The 19,324-nt window shown below is 57.1% G+C and overlaps 1 protein-coding gene across 6 annotated transcripts in view; it reads left to right on the top strand.

The window, feature by feature from the left end:
- Positions 1-21: 21 nt before the first annotated feature.
- Positions 22-19,324, top strand: part of KCNH2 (potassium voltage-gated channel subfamily H member 2) — a 33,469-nt gene continuing 14,166 nt past the window's right edge. For 2 of the 6 annotated variants that reach the window (XM_045388118.3, XM_074036353.1), the window contains exons 1-3: positions 22-191; positions 3,407-3,637; positions 18,708-18,872. In XM_045388118.3, coding sequence (XP_045244053.1) covers positions 3,508-3,637; positions 18,708-18,872 — 295 coding nt within the window. In that variant the 5' untranslated portion in view covers positions 22-191; positions 3,407-3,507. Of the gene's footprint in view, positions 506-2,979; positions 3,325-3,406; positions 3,638-18,707; positions 18,873-19,324 lie in introns of those variants that run through there. The other 4 variants (XM_045388116.3, XM_074036352.1, XM_005551163.4 and 1 more) reach the window with 3 other exon arrangements.

The following is a 19,324-nucleotide window of genomic DNA, read 5'->3' as shown; positions in this document are numbered from 1 at the left end:
CGGAGGGGCGCGCGCCGCATTAACCCTTCCGCGGCCGGGCCGAGCCGCAGGCGCTGCCCGAGCCGCGGGCGCCGGAGCGGCTGTCGGCGCGGCGGCAGGCGGGAGCCAGGAGCCCGGGGCTCGGGCTGGCGGAGCGCAGCGCGGGGACGCGGCGGAGCGGGCCCCGCGGCTCGGCGGGGGCCGGCAGACAGGTGTGCCGGCGGCGGGCGGCTGGCGCTCAGGCGGCTCCAGGCCGGGCCCGGGGTCCGGAGCTGGGAGCCGGGAGCCGAGCGAGGACCCGGCGCCCGCAGTCCAGTCTCGGCCCCGCCCGTGCTCGGCTTGGCCGCGGGGTGCGGGGACCACGGCCCGGCCGGGCCACCCGAAGCCTAGTGCTGGGCCGGGTCGGGCCGGGGTGGGTGGGGGCCCGCCCGGCCCGCCCATGGGCTCAGGATGCCGGTGCGGAGGGGCCACGTCGCGCCGCAGAACACCTTCCTGGACACCATCATCCGCAAGTTTGAGGGCCAGAGTGAGTGGGGGAGGGGGCTGGGCGGGGAGGGGGCTCTGGGGGCGGGCCGAGCTCTTCCGAGTGTGGATGGGGGGGCGTGCCCGGGCCGAGTCCATCGCCAAGTGCGAGTCAATGGAGCCTGGTGGGCCCCAGGCTCTGGCGGGGGGCGGCTGGGGCAAGGCTTGGTGCACCGAGGCCGTGGGCACCGGGCCAAAGGGCTTGGGGCGGGAAGCTCAGCTCAGGCTTTTGGGATCAGAGAGTGTGTGTGACACGCCGAGTGTGCAGGGAAGGGACGTGGGATGGAGTGTGCAGGTGTCCCCAACTTTGGGTGCCTGGACGTGGATGGGGCTGTGTGCAAGGGCATAAGAGTGTGTATGACCCAAACCCTGGGATCCCGAGAGTCCAGCGGGCACACTGATCTTGCCAGATCTTGACTGTTGTGCCTGAGGGACTAGAAAGCCGTGGATGCAGGGTCAGCCCATAATCTCCTCTTGTGTGTGTGCCGTGTGTATGACCCCGAGCCCATGTGTCACCCATGAGTTAGACCCTGTATGGGCGGTGGGGTGGTGCCTTTGACAAGGCTGTGAGCTTGTGGGCTCTGTGGAGACAGGGTGTCCTGGTGCTAGAGCTGGGCTTTGAGGGTAACCAGCTCCCTGTGGTACCCTCAAGTTGTGGTTTTCTTGCCCTGGGCACTGTCACCTAATTCCCTTATGGGGACCGGGACTACAGCACCCCTAATGCCTGCCTGATAGGGAGGCTTCTAGAAGGGTCCCAGATTAGGCAAATGTCCTGGTGTGGGTTTGCACCCAAGCAGCATTCATGTGCCTGTCCCTAAGGCTGCATGAGCCACAGTGGGTGTGACTGCCAAGGGCCCTGGGAGTTGGGAGAGGATGACATTCCTTGCCCATGACCCTGTGAGCACAGGACAACGCGTGCTTGTAACCGTGGTGGGGGGAAGGAGGGGTCAGTCCAATGGTCAGTATTGTGTGAAGCTGAGGAACAAGATGATCCTGAGGGGGTGGAGACAGTGACACTGGTTGAGGGCCTCCCTGAGAGGTGGGGGTGGGCCCAGGGGGAGGCTGTGGGCGGGCCCATGGGGAGGTTGCGAGGGGTATGGGGGAGAGCTGGCTTCTAGCCCTACCTTTGCCACTGACTGCCATGTGACCTTGAGTGACTCTTCCCTCTTTGGGTCTCAGTTTCCAGGTCTGTGGAGGAGGGGCAGGCTTTCTGTCCCATCCCTGTATTCCAGGATCTCAGTGAAGGGTGTGTGTGGGGGTGGGGCATGCCTTCGAAGAAACTTCCTCTTCTCTCCGAGGCCTGGGACAGAGGACAAGGGGTGATTTTTCTTCTATGAAGCTGAGGTGTGTGGCTGGGCCTCTGGACTGCCTTGGACTGTGGCAGAGCTGGAGGCTGAGTTAGGGGGTCTTTTCAGGTGACAGGAAGCCCTGACTCCTGGAACTGATGGCTGTCTAGGAGGTCTGGGGGTGCTTGGGAACTGGCCAAAAGATGACCCAGTTCCAAAAAGCAACTTCCTGGGGGCCAGGGGAAGGGAGAACCGAGAAAGGAAAGGTGGGAGGAGGCCAAGTCCCGATGGCCTGGGCCTACCTCGGTACCCTGCTGCAGCCCATCCTTGCACGTAGGATTGCCTAGGGCTGTAACCTGAGGGCTTTGCCTGCTGGGGAGGGAAGGGGAAGAATTCCAACTGCTACTGAAAGCCCCAGCATTAAAGGCCAAAGTGGCCAGAAACTTCTGTTTAGAAAAAGCTCTTATCCCAGGAGCATCTTGCCTGGCACAAGTGAGGCTGCTGCCTGCCTGCTGCTCACTTGCCAACCTGGCTCTTGGGGCAGGCCTGGAGTCGGCGAGCCAAGTCTGGCCGAAATGGAACCATGGGGGTGCTCATCCTGGATGAGGCCAAACTGAGGAGGGCCTCACATCCCTGGCAGGTCCCCTATCTTGGGTCTGTTTTCCTACAAGTGGGGCCAAAGTCTCAGGCCCCTCCCAGGCTCCAGGTATTTCCAGGGTTTGGAGCTGCAGGTCCCTGTCTTTGCTTCCTATGACCTTGGGTTTCTGCCTGTGACCCTCAGCTTATTCTTCTGCCTCTGCCAGACCAAGGTTCAAAAGCTGGCTCTGTCCTTTATAAGCTGCAAGACTTGGGCATGGTGCCGAACTTCTCTGGAGTCTTGGTTTCTTCATCTATAAAAGGAGGATAATGACACCTACCTTATGGGGTTGTCAGAGGACCAAATGAGATGCAGCGTCCTAGGTGTTCAACGTGTAACTTCCCTCATCCTCTCTGGCACACCCACCCCTCAGCTCCTGACTGTCCTTGCGGGGTGGGGGTGGGGGAGTGGGGTGGGGTGCAGAAGTTCCAGGGGTTACTGACCTGGTAGGATCCTCAGATAATTGGGGAGTGATTTCCTAGGGAGCCTCAGGATAAGGAGTGGCTCAGGGAGCGCCCCCCAGTCTGGAGAGCAGGGAAATTAAAAGCAGAATCCAGTGCAATCCGGCGCAAAGGGAATCCTGGCCGCCATCTCTGGCCTTTCCCAGGCTCCCTCTCTAGGCCCAGTGTTTATCCCTCCGCTGCGGCTGCTGACACGCGTTGCTGACACCCGCCAGGCTGGCCTCAGCCTCAGGCACGGAGGAGGCAGCAGGCTGCTGGCGGCCTGCCCGGGGGAAGCCACGCAGCCCGCCTGTGGTCCAGGCGGAGGAGGGGGCGCGCCGCGCGGCCGGACCAGGCCAGGCACCTGTATCGGGGCTCAGGCACAGCTGCCTTCACCCCCTGCTGGGGACCCCAGTCCCAGCCATGATTCCTGTGGCGGGGAGTCCCCGGGCGGCTGTGTGTGAGTGGAGAATGTGGGGAAGGGCTGGGAGTCCCCGATGCTGGGGTCCCCGCTCACGCGCACTCTCCTCCCCGCCCCCCAGGCCGTAAGTTCATCATCGCCAACGCTCGGGTGGAGAACTGCGCCGTCATCTACTGCAACGACGGCTTCTGCGAGCTGTGCGGCTACTCGCGGGCCGAGGTGATGCAACGACCCTGCACCTGCGACTTCCTGCACGGGCCGCGCACGCAGCGCCGCGCTGCCGCGCAGATCGCGCAGGCACTGCTGGGCGCCGAGGAGCGCAAAGTGGAGATCGCCTTCTACCGGAAAGATGGTAGGCGCGGGCCGGGGCGGGGCAATGACGAGGGGCGGGGTCAAGAGGGGTGGGACCACGGCGAGGGGCAGGGTGCGTGGGGGTGTGGGGGCGGCTGGAGAACGCAGCGAGCCCGGGCAAGGTTCTGTGGGGGCGTGACGCGGGCTGGGGTCCTGCGGTGTGCCTGTGGGAGGCGCGGTTCCGGGGCCTGCACCTCACTCTGCTGAGATGGTTTTCAGGGGGACAAAGGAGTTGCTAGGCTGTGGATCTGGCTCCTCTGGTCCTTTTTTTCCCTGGGCAGGTGTGGGCACCTAGAGCAAGTTGGACTACAGTTAGACCGAGCTGGGATGGCAGGTACATGCGTGGATGGAGGTTAAAGGTCAGGCTGGCAGTTGGGCGCTGACCTCCGGCCACAGGCCCCTAGCTGCCTTAGGGCAGTTGGTGCCAGGTGACAGGTCTGGGAGATGTCACGGAGGGACAGGAGGGCTGCAGGACTCTGGCTTTCTCTGCTGCCCCCCTCCTGCCCTGCGCTTCAACAGCACCTGGGGGAAGTGAGTGCCTCTCCTGCAACCTCAGTTCCCTTTGTCGCAGCTGTCGAGCGCCCTGCCCTGCCACCCTCTCCTGCGCCAGGTGTCTTTACTCAGCCACCGCCTTCCAGCACAGCTGCTCTGGGCTTCCGGAGAGCGGATAAACAGAGCCCGGGGTGGGGCTGCTCCCACACCGTGAATGCCGTGTTGGGGTGGGCTCTGGTCAGGGTGGGCAGAGCAGGAGGACTGGGGTCCCGCGGGCAGAATCCTGCTACAGAGGCAGCTCTAGAATGCGTGCAAACCTTGCTGCTTCCTAGCGTGTGTCCCATAAGCATTTGCTCAATGCCTGTGAGCCTGGCAGGCGCTAGGCTCTTGGAGATGGGCAGGACAGACGAGGCTCCTGCCCTCAGGGAGCTTGTCTGCTGTAGACAGTGAGCACACTCTGTTTTCTGTTTGGGACCAGGCCAGCCAGCCCCATGTACCAGCCCTGTGTGCTCAGGGTTGTCTGGGGTGACCCTGCAAAGCCTTGCATCCTCCGGGCTGTGCTTTTGCAGGCGTGCACAGTCTGTGGCATCACTGGACAGCACTAGAGCGGGCACGGTCCCTGCCTCCTGTGGAAGAAGGTTTGCTCACAGCAAATCAGGATTCCAGCTGGCAGGAGGCAGGGGCTATGAGGCTAGACTCAAACCCTGAAGGCAGTGGGTGGTTTCTAGGGGCTAGACACTGGGTCAAATGCTTTACTTCTCTTATCTCATGCACTCTACACAACGCAGGGAGGTAGACACTACTATTGTCTTCATCTTGGGGGATGAAGAAACTGAAGTTCACACAGTCACATAGCAAGAAAATAGCAGTTGGGAACAGAGCCCACATCTGTCTGACCAGAGCTCTGTGCGCTGTGTTCTGTTATATATTGAAAACGATACCAGATAGTTACAGGTCTATCTGTACGCTGTACGTTATCTCATGTGAAATTTTATTTTAAAAGTTTGCCAACCACAGGTGTAATGAAGAGACTACGAACCCGTAAGTCCTGGGTTTGTGTCTAAGACGGTGCTGGAAATTATACACTATTGGACAAGTTGGTTGACTTCCCTGGGCCCGTTTCTACTTCTGGGATAACGTGTCTCACTTGGGACCTTCACAAGGGTGCTGGGCTTTCATAGAGAGTGCCTGCCACGGGCCGTCCTCTGTAAACACGGTGCCAGTTCCACTACGGATGTAGCTGTGCTGGGGATTTGGCCTCTTGGCAGCAGAGGCCGAGGGCTCTTTCCTTTGGCTGTGGTATGTGTGGAGTGCTCTTAGGTGGAGCTGGACCTCCCTCCTGGTCTAGGCTGGTCCCTTCTGGAGAGGATGGCCATGGGCCCCCTTCTGCAGAAGAGTTATTGTGGGATCACCTAATCCAACCCATTCGAGTTGCAGGTGGAAGGACAGAGAAGCAGAGGTCTGATGACCAGTGAATCAGTGGAAGGAGTGGGATTAGAACCCAGGTCCCCGGCCCAAGTTCAAACTTGTCCCCTCTCCAGGTTACAACTCCAAAACATGGGGCTGTGACCCAGAAAACTCTATGCCAGCCATCTCTGTCTGTCACCTTCTTCATTCTCACCTAGTTTCCATGGGGCTCAGGTGTCTCCTGTTGGCCAACAGGCTGGCCTGGAGCTCAGCCACCTAGGACCCCATGTATCCTGGCATTCTAGGCCTGGGGTGATGCAGACAGATTTCCTCAGCCTCCACTTCTTCTACCTTGAAACACTCCATCCCTCCTGTGGTCCCGGGGCCTGGCTTGGGCTGCATGTGTGCATGCCTGTGTGTGTACTCACACCTGGGTGCAGTAGGGAGGTGGAGGTAAGGAATGCCTGTGCCACCCCTTGTTTCTGTCCAGGCCTTTCTCAGGGTCTCTGCCTGGGCCAGCCCCGGGTAGGGGGGAGCTGGGCAGGAGGTGGAGCCTTCTGCTGGCAGGCGCCGCCGTGGACAGCTGTGCTGTGTTGGTGCCTCTAGCCTTGCTCTGCGCAGTGTCAGGGCCTGGAGCCAGACAGCCCCATTATTTAGTTGCTGGGACTGCTGGGAGGTGGGGAGGCTAGACTGGGGGAGTGTGGGCTGAAGGGAGAGACACGAGGTGCCTGGGGCTCACTAGCCCTGTGCCCCTGGAAGTCAGGCCTGGGATTAAGGTGGAATTGGGGCCAGAGCCCAGTGGTGTGAGGCTGGCTGGTGGTAACATCCCCACAAGGCCCTGGGGAGGCACCCCAGGCAGCAGGTGCTGGCTGTGTCCACACCTGTGCTCCCACATCGCCATGGGGGCTGTGGCTCCTCCTCTGCCAGTCCTCACAGAGTCCCTTCTCTCTGTCCCCTGCATCCTCTCTGCTCTTTGTTCCTGCCTCTGCTCCCTGCTTCCCTGCCACTGTGCTCAGCCAGCCTGACTGTGCCCACCTTCTCGGCTCCTCTCCTGCTCCGCACATCTCCCTGCCTTTGTCTCCTGCCTGCCTGGTTGACTCTCTGTCCCTTGGTCTTTATCTCCTCTCTGGTGCCTCCCCCTGTCTTCTTCCCTCGCCTCAGCATCCGGAGCCTTGCTCCTTGCCTCTCCCCCTCTCTCCCATTGTCCCCCACCCCTTGGAGCCTCTATCTGGAAGGCTCCGTCTGACTGCTCATACCTCTGACTGGCCTGGCCTGGCTCCATGTCCCTGTGTCCCCGGGAGCTTGTGCGTGGGTGGGGATGGGGGTGTCTCTGGAGAAGAGTCTATTGGCTTCTCCACTCCAGCTGCAGGCCGGTTGCCATGGTAACAGGGTCAGAGGGCCCCCACTGCAACAGCTGATGCTGTGGCTGTTGGGAGGGGGTGAGGACCTGCTGTCCAGGCCTGCTCCCCAGTGCACTGTGCCCAGGGCCTCAGAGGTGGCTCCACACCCAGTGGGCTTCTGTCCCTGGCCTTGGACCCCAGCCTCCCAGGTGCTCCGGCAGGCCTCAAGCCTCAGACTGCCTTGAAATCCTCAGTACCTCCTGTGATCAGCCCCACTCCTCTGGGCCTCCTGCCCTTCTCCATCCCCCAAGGCCATCTGTCCTGTGTTCTTCCTCGCCTTCCTTATCCCTTCCTGTGCCCATTCCTTTAAATCAGATGCCCTGCTCTGTCACCACCACGCCTCACCTTCTCCCTCATGGCTGACCCCTCCCCAGCTCAGACACCCACTCTTTGCTTCTTTTCAGCCGCCTAGGTCTGAGCTGGGGATGAAAGAAGCTTTTCCTCGAAGGGAATCCTTGAGGCTGGGAAGGCAGGTGGGACAGGGATTGGTGCGTAAGTGGGTTTTGTCTTCTTGAGATAGGAGGTAGACCAGAGCGATCCCAGAGGACAGGGCTTAGACACAGGAGCATTTTTCCTGTGGGACTGAAGCTATCAGGGGAGTGCCCTTCATCCTGGGGACAGGGATGTTCCTATCCTTTTGGCCAAGGCCTGGTGCAGCCTGGAGACAGGGCCAAGTGGGAGAATCTGCAGGGCTGCCAGATGCGGGCACAGGGGCCCGGGGGTCCGTGGGGTCCCTGCCTCCGAGCAAGTTGCCTCTTGCCCTATAGCACCTTCCCTCCACATTTCCCTTCTCCAGCTGGATCAGAGGCTTGTTGGAGGGGCTCCACAGGGGTCATTCCTGAGCTGTGGCTGTCTGTCCTGGTCTGCTGGGGCTGCAGTCTTCCCATCCCAGGCCTGCTCCAGCGGTGAGGCAAGCATGACACAGTTGAAGGGTGCTATCTACTTCTCCACCCACCCTGGGGTCTGGAGAGCGGTGGGAGGGCGGCTTCTCCGTGTTGCGTCTTCTGCAGCCCCCGGAGAGGAGCTATGTAAATATTTGCGAAGAGCTGTCTGGGATGGGAGCAGAGTTTGATGGTGGCCTTGGGCTCTGGGAAGGGGGGCCGTGGGGCAGCAGAAGGGCCAGCTTGGGGATGTGAGATGCGGGGAGACTGGGCCTCTTTTCTGCCCAGAGGTGCCTTCCTGGGTGGGGTGATTTTGGAGGTTCCAAGAAAGCCCATCACGTGTCGGTATTTCCCTGAAGGGTTCCTGAAACTCCTCCCTTAGAGAACTTCTGTGTTTAGAATGCTCCTTTTTCTTTAAAAACACGTTGTCTCTCATTGCCCCCTCCCAGTATAGAGACAAAAAGTATTTAGCCCTTTAGTGTGAGGGAGTTTAACAGAACTTCCCTCCGGACGTGGGCAGGAGGGCAATGGGAGTCAGGGTCAGTAGAGGAGGGAGGGGTGCTGGGACAGGTGATGAATGTGGGGGGCTCCCCTAAAGTCCCCTCCATCCCCTTAGTCCTGCCCATGGAGATCTCTATGCTGTGGCCTGTGGTTGGCCTCAGATAAACCCCTCTCCTTTTTGGGTGCTTGTCCAGGATGAGAAACACCTTTAGGAGCCAGGCAGCGTCTTCCCCTTGGTCCTCCGCCTCCTGCAGTGCTGGAGAAGTTTCCCTGTCTGTCTCCCCCCACCAGGCCTTGAACTCTACGCGGGTGGAGAACAGCCCATCTGCTTTGTTCTGTTGTATCTGTGTGCTCAGTGCACAGCGGGAGCTCGGCACATGTTTGCTGAATGAATGAATGAATGGGGTGGGCAGTGTGCTGTGTCGCAGGAGCCTTTCCTGGGAGTCAGGTGACTTGGCAGCAGTTTCCAGCTTGGTTACAGACTTGCTGTGTCTGGGAGTCCTCTAGCCTTGCTTCGTGTGGAGGACATTGTGGGGCACAGGAGCGTCTGGGGGCTCCCAGCTTCTTCACCCTCAGAGGTGGACTGAGGAGGATGGGGTAGGGGAACAGAGTCTTAGAGCTGCCACAGAGAGCACGGCTGAGGTGGGGGTGATGCCACCTGACCGGCAGCACAAGGCACTTTTTATTGTTGTGACTGCACTTTATAGTTTGCAAACTGGGGAGCCGTGCTTTACCTCAGGTGGTCCTCATGGCCCTGTGAAAGGCAGGATTCCTCTCCATCACTTTACGGGAGGGAAGTTCTTGCTTAGAAAGGCTGAGGCACTTGCCCAAGTTTACCCAGCTGGCGGGTGCCTGAGTGGGAACCCGAGCCTCGCTGTCTCCTCCCTGCCCAGCGTGGAATGCCACTGTACCAGCTCTCTTGCCTCCAGAGAGCCCTCTTTGGGGCATGATGGGCTCAGGGCCTCAGGAAACTTGGATTTTAGGTGGGGTCTGCAAGCCTCCATTCCTCGTTTGCTAAGTGGAATCATAGCACCTGTCCCTGAAGCACTTTGGGGTGTGAGGGTGTTCCTGGAATGAGATGACAGACACCCACAAAGCAGCGTGCAGTGCCAGAGCTCACTCTCCTCCCCATGAAGCAGGGTGTCACCTAAGTGGCTGCAGCTGCTAGCCCGTGCTGTTGCAATTGTGGGAAATGAGCCTGATCCAGGGCCTCAGCACCCCTGTTCCTACGGTGCACCCCGCCCCACCCTGCACCCTGCCTGCCTCACCCCTCCCTCCCAGCAGGCTGCTGCTGGCCCCGGGTCCTGCCTCTCCCTCAAATAATTGAAACCACAGAATTTGTGTAACTGCTTTTTCCTTTCTCTTTCATTGTATTCTTTCCTTTTCCCTTTTATCTCACTCTCCAGTCTCATTACCCTCCCCATAGGCAACCGTTCAAATGTACTTACTGTGAAAGTGTTGCTTGCATATGTCCTTGCAAATGTGTATTTTGTCTGGATATATGCATATAGATTTAATTTATGTAAATGATATTGTGCTATATGTTGTATTTTGGTGTTCGCTTTTCTTACTTGGGAATATGCTTTAAGTCCAGCTGGGTTGCTGTTCGACATCTTGTCTGTAGCTGCGTATTCTGTGGCATGTGGCTGCCGCGCTTCACCTGCCCACTCTCCCGGGGAGAGACCCCACAATGTCTCCAACTCCCAGCCACCATAAATGAAGCTATAGTGAATATCCTTGGACATGGTCTCTTCTGGACTTGGGTGAGGATGTCTGTGGGATACACGCCCGGGAGAGGAATTGCTGGATCGCGGGACATGTGGACACTTAACTAAGTACTGCCATGCCTGTCATCACCCTCCTTCTCAGAGCTCGAGATTCCCATACCCGCATATCTCTGCCACTCGTGACATTATCTACCTTTCTAAATTTTGCCAATCTAATAGGTGAAAGTGATTTCTTGTTGCTTTAATTTGCATTCCTTTGATTTCTATTGAGTCTGAGCATCTCTTAGGCCTGGTAGCCTCTTGGGCTTACTTTCCTGTGAATTGCCTGCTTATGCCCTTTGCTCATTTTAATTTTGATGTTGCCGTCTTTTGTCCTTGTTGATTTGTAGGGGTTGCTTGTGTACTCTAGAGATACAAATGCATACTGTGAAACGTTCAGTGTATTCCAGGTTTTAATTCCTTATTGAACTGGAAAGAGATATTGCAAATATCTTCTCCCATTCAGTCTCTCTTCAATTTATCCAACAAAGGTACTTTACTTTGATGCAAACAAAGTCATTGATTTTTAGCTTTGTTTGTACTTTTGAAGTTTCTCAGGCTGCAGAGGGTCTCCATTTTCTTCTGTTCTCTTAATTGTTTTGCTGTTCTCAGTTAGGTCTATAATCTATCCTGAGACTACCTCGTATATGGTGTCAAGTAGGGATCGAGTTTTATTTTTTCCATGTAATGTGCCAACTTTCCCAACTCATCTAGTAAACAGTCTGTTCTTTTCCGCTGAATTGTGGGGCAGCCTTTATCAGGTTAATCTCCCACATAGCCATGAGTCTGTCCCTGTGCTCTCTGTTCTGTTCTAAATATTTATTTACTGGCTCTTGCATTGATACTAGCTTAACAAAAACCTATAGCCTTCCATATGTCTTAGCGTCTGCTGAGGCAAATCCTCTCTCTTCATTCTGTTTTTTAAAGGTTGACATAGCTATTTGTGGATCTCCCTTGTTCTGCATAAACTTTATTTATTTATTTTTTGAGACGGAATCTTACTCTGTTGCGTAGGCTGGAGTGCAGTGGCATGATCTCGGCTCACTGCAACCTCTACCTCTTGGGTTCAAGCAATTCTCCTGTCTCAGACTCCCGAGTAGCTGGGATTACAGGTGTGCACCACCATACCTGGCTAATTTTTGTGTTTTTAGTAGAGACAGGGTTTCTCCATGTTGGCCAGGATGGTCTTGAACCTCAGGTGATCCGCCCTCCTTGGCCTCCCAAAGTGCTTGATTACAGGCATGAGCCACCGTGCCCGGCCTCCCTTTTTCTTCATAAACTTTAGAGAAAGTTAACTGAATTATTGGAAAGAAAACGCCCACTAGATTCTTGATTGGAATTAGTTTGGTTCTATAGATTAATTTGGGGAGAACTGACATCTTTGTATTTGTCCCACTCAAGAGCCTGGATTGTCTCTCCATTTACCAGATCAGTTCTGTATTTTTTGCTAGTTTAAAATTTTGTTCCCCTTTACCCTGATTCCAACAGGGTTCTTGTGCCTTGGTCAATTCCTAGGAACTTAAGAGTTTTTGTTGCTATTGTAAAAGACGTATTGTTTTTGACTATATTTCCTAATTGCTGTGTAGAAAAATGCTTTATATTTTTGCAGGCTGATCTTGTTTCTCACAACCTTACTGAACTCTCTGATCTAATTAGTTCTAATTGTTTATCTGTTGATTTCTTGGGGGTCTCTAGGCAGGTGACCCCATCATCTGCAAATGATGCCAGTTTTCGCTGTTTGTTTGGATCATCGTCATGTGTTTTGATGCTCGAATGTTCCACCTGACTTTTTGGGGGTTTTTCATTGGCACTTGTATCTGTTTGTTGGTGCTTCACAGGGTCCTGTCTGTGTGTGGGCGGGGCGGGGGCAGCAAGTCAATGAGGAATTATAACTCTTGGGTTTAAGCTGTGGCTCATGGCAGAGCTGGAATTGGGACAGGGCTTTATCAAGGCCTTACCAGGCTCTCTGGGGTATGCTAGGAGCTGAGACAGAGCACAGACCTAGAAGCCTACAGACCACTCACTAGAGGAGACCCCAGAGTGTCCCCTGGTGGACACTGGCAGCTGTGTGCACCTTCACTGCCCTGTGGCAAGCTGTGTGTGGGGTCACAGTGAAGGGGGGCTGAAGGGGACTGAGGCTCAGAAGTCTCACACCTGGTGCAGTTCCTGCTTTTGCCGCCTTTCCTTGGGTTCCTGGGTGGTCGACCTCTGTGTTCCATGAAAACCGATGACCACGTTGAATTTTGCTTCATCAAAAAGGTACCTTAATTCCCATGGTTGCTCCGTCTGCTGTCCAGACTCAGGCTGGAGGGCACCACGGGCTTGAAATGGGCAAATTCTGTTGTGACAGGGTAGGCTGTGCCCCTGGATCTGGAAAGGAGCTGAGAGGGTCTGTCCCCACCTGTCATGACTGCAGATCACCACCCCTGAGTCCACCCTCAGTTCTTCTGCAACTGCCAGTCCTGCCCTGGCCTCAGGGCTCTGACCCAGGTGGACGGGGAAGCCCAGCCAGTGTACAGTGGCCTTCTGGACGAGGGGCATTGTTTGGAAGAGTTTTCCAAGAGCAGCATCCATGTGGGTCAGACGGAGCAGTCAAGGAAACTTTTCTAGAGGGGGTCCTAGAAGGCTGGGGAGGAGCTGGAGGGAAGAGGAGTGGGGGCCATGGGGAGCAGGAGGGAAGGGGTGAAGCTGGGGCACAGCTGCCCAGGACTCACGCGCCTGTGCAGGGATCTGTGGAGAGCTGCTTCCTGGCATCAGCGTGCCCTTGTTTCACCTTCCCAGGCTTCTCAGCAGGAGGGCAGGGGGTGGGACTTCCAGTTCGTGCACCACCCGAGAGGCAGAGCCGGGCCCCAGAGCTTTAGAGAAGCTAGAGGACAGAGATCTTCTGAGGCCATTGCCATGGTCTGGGCAGAGATGGCTCAGGCATGCCACATGCAGTGGATTTGGATGGGTCTAGAAGACTACAGAGGCCCCCGAGACCCTATAAATGATCCCATAGATTGCTGGCTGAGTCTCAGGCTGGAAGGGGTGGTGGAGGAGTCTGTCTGGAGATGCTGCTTCTGTGGGGTCAGGGTCTGAGCTTAGGGCCCCTCAACCTTGCCCTGCATTTCCCAGATCCTGGAGGCAGGAGCTTAGGACTGGTCTCTCTCATTTACCACACACACGCACGCATGCACACGCACACACACTCTCTCTCTCCCCCTCTCTCTCTCTCTCTCCCTCTCTCTCTCATTCACTGGTTGGCCTTTCAGGCTCCCTAACTCTGTCCCCTGGGCCTGCAATGTCCCTGGCCTTTCCTAGGCCCCTGGCTGCCCATGAGAACTGTGTTAGTGACACGGTGGCCCCCTGCCAGGAGCGGCTCCTGCTGCATCTTCCTGTCGCCGCCACCAGGCTAAATATAACCTGACACTGCACAGCCCTGGGCGGCTGCTCCGGAGACAGCTTCTCTGCCTGGGGGCGGACAGGCCGACTGGAGCCCCAGCCTCCTGCCCTCAGCGTGACTTTGGGCCTGTCCTGGGCACAGCTCCTCCTGCTCCGAGCGAGGCAGGGAGGTGACCAGGTTGAGGATGGCTGCCTCCCTGAGGTCACCTTCCCTGCAGGGACCCAGCACCCCGCCTTGTTAGAGCTCTGGATGCTTCCACAAAGCCATCTGTCATCTCATCTGGCACCCAGTGCAGGAATCACTTGTCCCCGCAGTACCCGCAGGGAGCCTGAAGCTCAGGGAGGTGGGTGACCTGCCCACAGCCAGAGCAAAATAGAGGGAGCCCAGGAGCCACCATGGCTGGGGCAGAGTGGCTCGGCTCCCCAGGGCTCCTCCACCTGTCTGGCTTTTTCCCTCTTCTTCCCTCTTGCCCCATGCATCGGACTGGGGTCCTGTTGGATGGACGGTTCACTGGGGGCAGGTGCCAGGCGTGTCTTGTTGGTCATGGTGGCTCAACACTTCGCGTGCATGGATGTGCTCAGTGATTTGCAGAGGGCTGGGAGGAGCTGCCTGGGAAGAAGCTGTGATGACACCTCATTTACAGAGGAGCGCATGGAGACTCTGACCCCAGAAGGTGCCCAGGGCCACTCTGGGCCATCTGCAGCCTCTTTTTCCCCACCTGGTGCTGACATGGGAGATAAGGCCTGTCCCTGCCACAGCCAAGTGTGGCTCCTGCCTGGGCCCTGGTCTAGGCCAGCGGTACCCAGAGGTAGGGAATTGGGTGGAGCCCCTGACCTCAGATGGGTTGGGATGCTGGGCAGGGACAGTGCCCCCCACCCCAGGTAGACTGCTGGGTGTGGATTGGCACCAAATGAAAGCAAGTCGGCGTTGTGTTCTGAGAAATGATGGTCACCTTCTGTGGCAGCAGGATGGCGCTCTACCTGCTGCTCCGGGATGTGTCCAGGCCTGGCTCTCCTGCTCTGCACTGAGCTGCATGGCCTCTGGAGGCCTGCTGGGTGGTTGGCCTGCCTGCCTCACCCGGGCCATTGGGCCCAAAGGCATGGGGGTTCTAAGGAACCATGGAGCCTGTGCAGGGATGGTTGCGTCCATGGGTGCCTCCCCTTTCAGAGGGTCCAGGAAACAGGTCTGGGCCAGGCAGGGGGTACCTTCTCACCCAAAGTGAGGTGTCTTCAGCCAGCTCTGGGGCTGAGGCTGGGGCGGGAGTGGGGTTGGGGCTGGGGCTGGGGTGGGAGTGGGGTTGGGGCTGAGGCTGGGGTGGGAGTGGGGTTGGGGCTGGGGCTGGGGTGGGAGTGGGGTTGGGGCTGAGGCTGGGGTGGGAGTGGTGTTGGGGCTGGGGCTGGGGTGGGAGTGGGGTTGGGGCTGAGGCTGGGGTGGGAGTGGGGTTGGGGCTGAGGCTGGGGTGGGAATGGGGTCAGGGCAGAGTATTTTGGCATCAGCCACATGAGCCAGGCTGGCCCTGGGGCCTATCATTGCTAAGCTTCTTCCACCCTTGTTTGCCTCTCTTCTGTCTCAAGCTTATGGAGACCTCAAGCCAGGCTCTGAGCTTCACATATCTTAGGCCGTTTCACCCCCACAGCCCTGGGGGGTGGGCAGGATCACCCTGTGTTGCAGATGAGCGCCCGGGGGCTCTGGGCTGGTAAGTGACTGGCCCAAAGTCATTCTAACGCAATGTGCAGAGGCCACCTGACTCCACAGCCCATGCCCCCTCCCTTTGAGACTGGGAACTCTCTCCCCTGTTGCACCCCCTCCACCCTCCTTGTCTGTCCTGGCTGCCCCCTGAGTGCTCCAGTGCTGGCTGCCTCGGGAGTGTGGGCTGTGCCTGCCACGGAGTGGCTCTCAGCGGAACTGCAGCCTGCAGCAGCTGGGTCCTTCGTCTCTGTCCTGGGCAGCTGAGCCACTGGCAGGAGCCAGGGCGAGTCGGAGGGAGAAGGGAGCAGAGCGAGGGCCTAGGGGTCTGGAGTAGGTGGGCACCGGGGCAAGTGAAGGCACTCCCACCCCCCCATAACCCAGCCAGTGGTGGGATGGCATCTGGCTGGGAGGCCTGGCTGAAGAGCTGGGAGCAGGTGATGTGGCAGTTCACAGAAGCCCCAGCCGACCCGCCAGGGTGGTCAGAGGCAGTGCCTCCAAGAGCCCAGGCCTATCTGGGGCCCCACTTTCCTTCCTTCCACATCCCCTTGACGATCGCTAGATCTCCCCCGCCTTGGCCCCTGCCTTCGGGCAGGGCTCCAATTCACATTTTTGGAATAACCAGGCCTTTGACAGGGTTATTTTGAAAGGAAAAATTTCTTGAATCTCGAAAAAGGAAGAGGACCAACAGACACTCCTCTCTCTCTCTCTCTCTCTCTCTCATATGTGTTTAAGTGTGAGGCACAGGCTTGTGCTGCAAGGTGGTATATACCTAGAGTTTCTGTGACCCTGGCGAGGGGTTTTGAGATGTGGGGTCCAGGACTGGCTGGGCTTCAGAATGCCATTCTGGGCTCTCTTGCTGAGCAGCTTGAGCTGAAGAGGGGACGGGGTGCTGAGCTCTCAGGGCTGGAATTTCTGGGGCCCTGTGCTGGGGACAGAGCCTCCAGCCTATTCTCAAGGTTAGGTTCAGCTTGGCTCCAGACTCTAGGTTTCTCTGAGGCAAGCTCCCTGCTGAGGACTTAGGTTCGAGGGCCTGGCTGGCTGTGGTCCCTGGGGTGGGTGCTGGGTCTCCAGGGCTAAGGCTCCCTGGTCTCCGGCCTCTCTTCAGTCCTGGTGAGGCGCATCCCTGTTCAGGCCGCTGCCGGCCATCACCATATTAGGGCATAAACTCCAGGCAGGCTGTCTGGGTGCCAAATGGTCTCCAGCTGGGCCCAGCCCCCTGCAGCTTCGAGCACCACAGCTGTGTGTCAGAGGCCGGAGGTCAGGGGACAAGAGTGGCTGCTGCAGGGAGACCCAGACAGAGCCCCGGAGCTCAGGGTCCTTGGGCAGAGCTGTGAGGGTCTGGGATGTGGTGAGTGGAAGGGCTGTGGGGTGGGGCAGAGAGCCCCTTTACCTAGTGCCATCCTGTTTAAGCTGGTTTCAGAGGACCTCGTTTCCCTAGATGAATCCCCAGCTGGTTAGAATCCCTGAGCCTGGCCAGCATCTGCTGTGCATCAGGCCCTTCCCACCTGGCCTGCTCCCTGCCTCCCCAGCACACAGCCCCTTGGCCTCACTGACAGGCTGCAAGCACCAGCTCCAAGTCTCAGGGGTGGCGCCGCCTCCAGGTTGCCGGCCTCTGTTGCTGGCCTCTCCCTTGACTCATAGCACCACCACCATCGCCCCTGCTGTGGGTTTGAGATCAGGAGTAGGGGTGAGCCAGGGAGGTTCTGGGAGGTAGAAAGGTGAGGAGAGGCTGGGTATGGTGGCTCACACCTGTAATCCTCGCAGTTTGGGAGGCTGAGGCGGGCAGATCACTTGAGGCCAGGAGTTCGAGACCAACACAGTGAAAACCCCGTCTCTATCAAAATATACAAAAGTCAACCGGGCATGGTAGCCTGCAGCTGTAGTCCCAGCTACTTGGGAGGCTGAGGCAGGAGAATCGCTTGAACCTGGGAGGCAGAGGTTGCAGGGAGCCAAGATCATGCTGTTGCACTCCACCCTGGGCGATAGAGTGAAACCCTGTCTCAAAAAAAAAAAAAAAAAAAAAAAAAAAAAGAAAGGGAGGCTGGGTTGCTAAGATGGAGCAGGACTGCATGGTTCGTCACCCTCGCCTCTCCCCCATGCCTGCAGCCTCCCTGGCAGCATGGCCTGTCACTGACACCACCAGCCAGTGCTGGCCCCAGGGCCTATGACTCTAGGCGTTAGGTACTTCGGTGGGGACGGGAGACACTGGGAGGCAGAGAAGACAGCTGAGCAGAGGGGGAGCCGAGAGGAAGGAAGAGGCTCCCTAGGGAGAGTGGGAGATGAGGAGCCTGCCTGGTGGGTCCCTGGGGGGCCATAGAGGAGCTGGAGCGGGATGTTAACTGCCTTCTGGTTTCATTAAGGACTTCCTGCGAGCGGGAGGTTCTGAGCTTGGCCTTAGGTGGAACTGAGTGCTTGGCCTAAAAGGGGCTCCTTCAGAAATTGGCACGGGAGGGCGTGGGGCCCATGTGCTCAACAGGGAGCTGAGGGAGACCAGGTGCACTTGGCCTCGGGGACTGACCTCATCTGGTACAGGTCCTTTTGTGGACAGAGAGAGACTAGAAAAGAAAAAATCAAAGATCAAGAGAAATGCGAGGCGAGGCGAAGATGAAAGATATAGAAGTCTTCTTAGACTCTTTGGTGAAGGATCAGTTTTCTTTAATGCTAATATGTTATAGGCTGGTACATCTGTGAAATACAAGAGCACATGCGTGGATATTATGGCGATGCCAAATTGCTGTAAAGTTTTTGAAACTCTTGCTTTCAACGTCTGTCCTTATCTTGTGTGCTGACACAACGGCTGGTGCTAATCTAGAGAGAACAGAGACAGAGACAGATAGTAACAGCTAACCGTCTGTAGTGTGCAGCATACGCCAGGCATTGCCTAAGCACTCAGCATGTGCTGACTTGGTTAATCTTTATAACTCATGAGAAAAGAATTATATACACTATATGTATCGCAACATCATTGTGTACCCCATAAATATGTACAATTATTGTATCAATTAAAAAGTTAAAAAAATTTTTTTAAAAAAATTATTCTTCTTCCCATTTTATAGATAGAAAAAATGAGGCACAGGGATGTTAAATAATTTAGGAAAAAATGCATAAGTGATTAAGTAGCAGATCTGGGCTATGAACCCAGAGATCGTAGGCCTTAAGTCTGTGGACTTAAGCACTGTGCTACAGCGCCTCACGTGAGGGAAAGGCAGAGGTGCTGGGAGGATATGAGGAAATGAGATAGGGAGGAAATGAGATCAAAGAGGGGAAGAAGGATCATAGCCAGCATGAGAGAAGGTGCACCTGGGAAAGAGCTAGATAAATCACACAGGCAGAGAGAGGGGTAGGGGAGTCCAGTAGCAACAAGCTGGGGCAGACAGATTGAGGGGAGCCATAAGGGTGGCAGGCACATGGCCGGGTGGGGGATCAGGATGGGAGATCCTGGAGAGGAAGGGCCATATGGGGAGGCAGAAGTGGAAGGGTCCGCTTGGGCTCCAGGCTTTCTGCTCTGCCCACTGAGAGGGTGCCAAGGGGACTATGTTCTCCCACTCCACAGGGAGCTGCTTCCTATGTCTGGTGGATGTGGTGCCCGTGAAGAACGAGGACGGGGCTGTCATCATGTTCATCCTCAATTTCGAGGTGGTGATGGAGAAGGACATGGTGGGGTCCCCGGCTCATGACACCAATCACCGGGGCCCCCCCACCAGCTGGCTGGCCTCAGGTAAGTGTACTTGCTTTAGGGCAGGCTCAGGGGTTCGTGGTCTCACTTCTCTGGGGCTGTGAGCTGTCCAAGGTCAACACTGTGCAGGAAGGGAGGATGTAGTGGTTGGGTGGGGGGGTCCCTTTGGAGGTGGGAAGTGAACCCTGTACCCTGGCCCAGGATGGACATACGGGGGTGGAGTGGCAGGGCCCAGAATCACAGGTCCTTGGCATGGGCTAGCACCGTTTCCTTAGCCTCACCTGTTGGGCTTCCAATCCCAGCATTCCCTGGGAGTGGTCCTCTCTAGTCTGACTTGAGCAGCCCAGGAGTGGGGAACATGCGGGGAACATGACCACCTGGGAGCAGCTCCTTTGCACAGTAGGAAGCTGTGTCCCATGGACTCAGCTCTGTGTAGTTTCTGCCATCTGGTCCTTGTTCATGGACTGGCCAAGTTTCCTGGGGGTCTGGGCTAG

Source organism: Macaca fascicularis, chromosome 3 (assembly GCF_037993035.2).
Source record: "Macaca fascicularis isolate 582-1 chromosome 3, T2T-MFA8v1.1".
Taxonomy (NCBI): Eukaryota; Metazoa; Chordata; class Mammalia; order Primates; family Cercopithecidae; genus Macaca; species Macaca fascicularis.
Note: the sequence above shows the minus strand (reverse complement) of the source record. Positions and strands in the feature narration are given on the sequence as shown.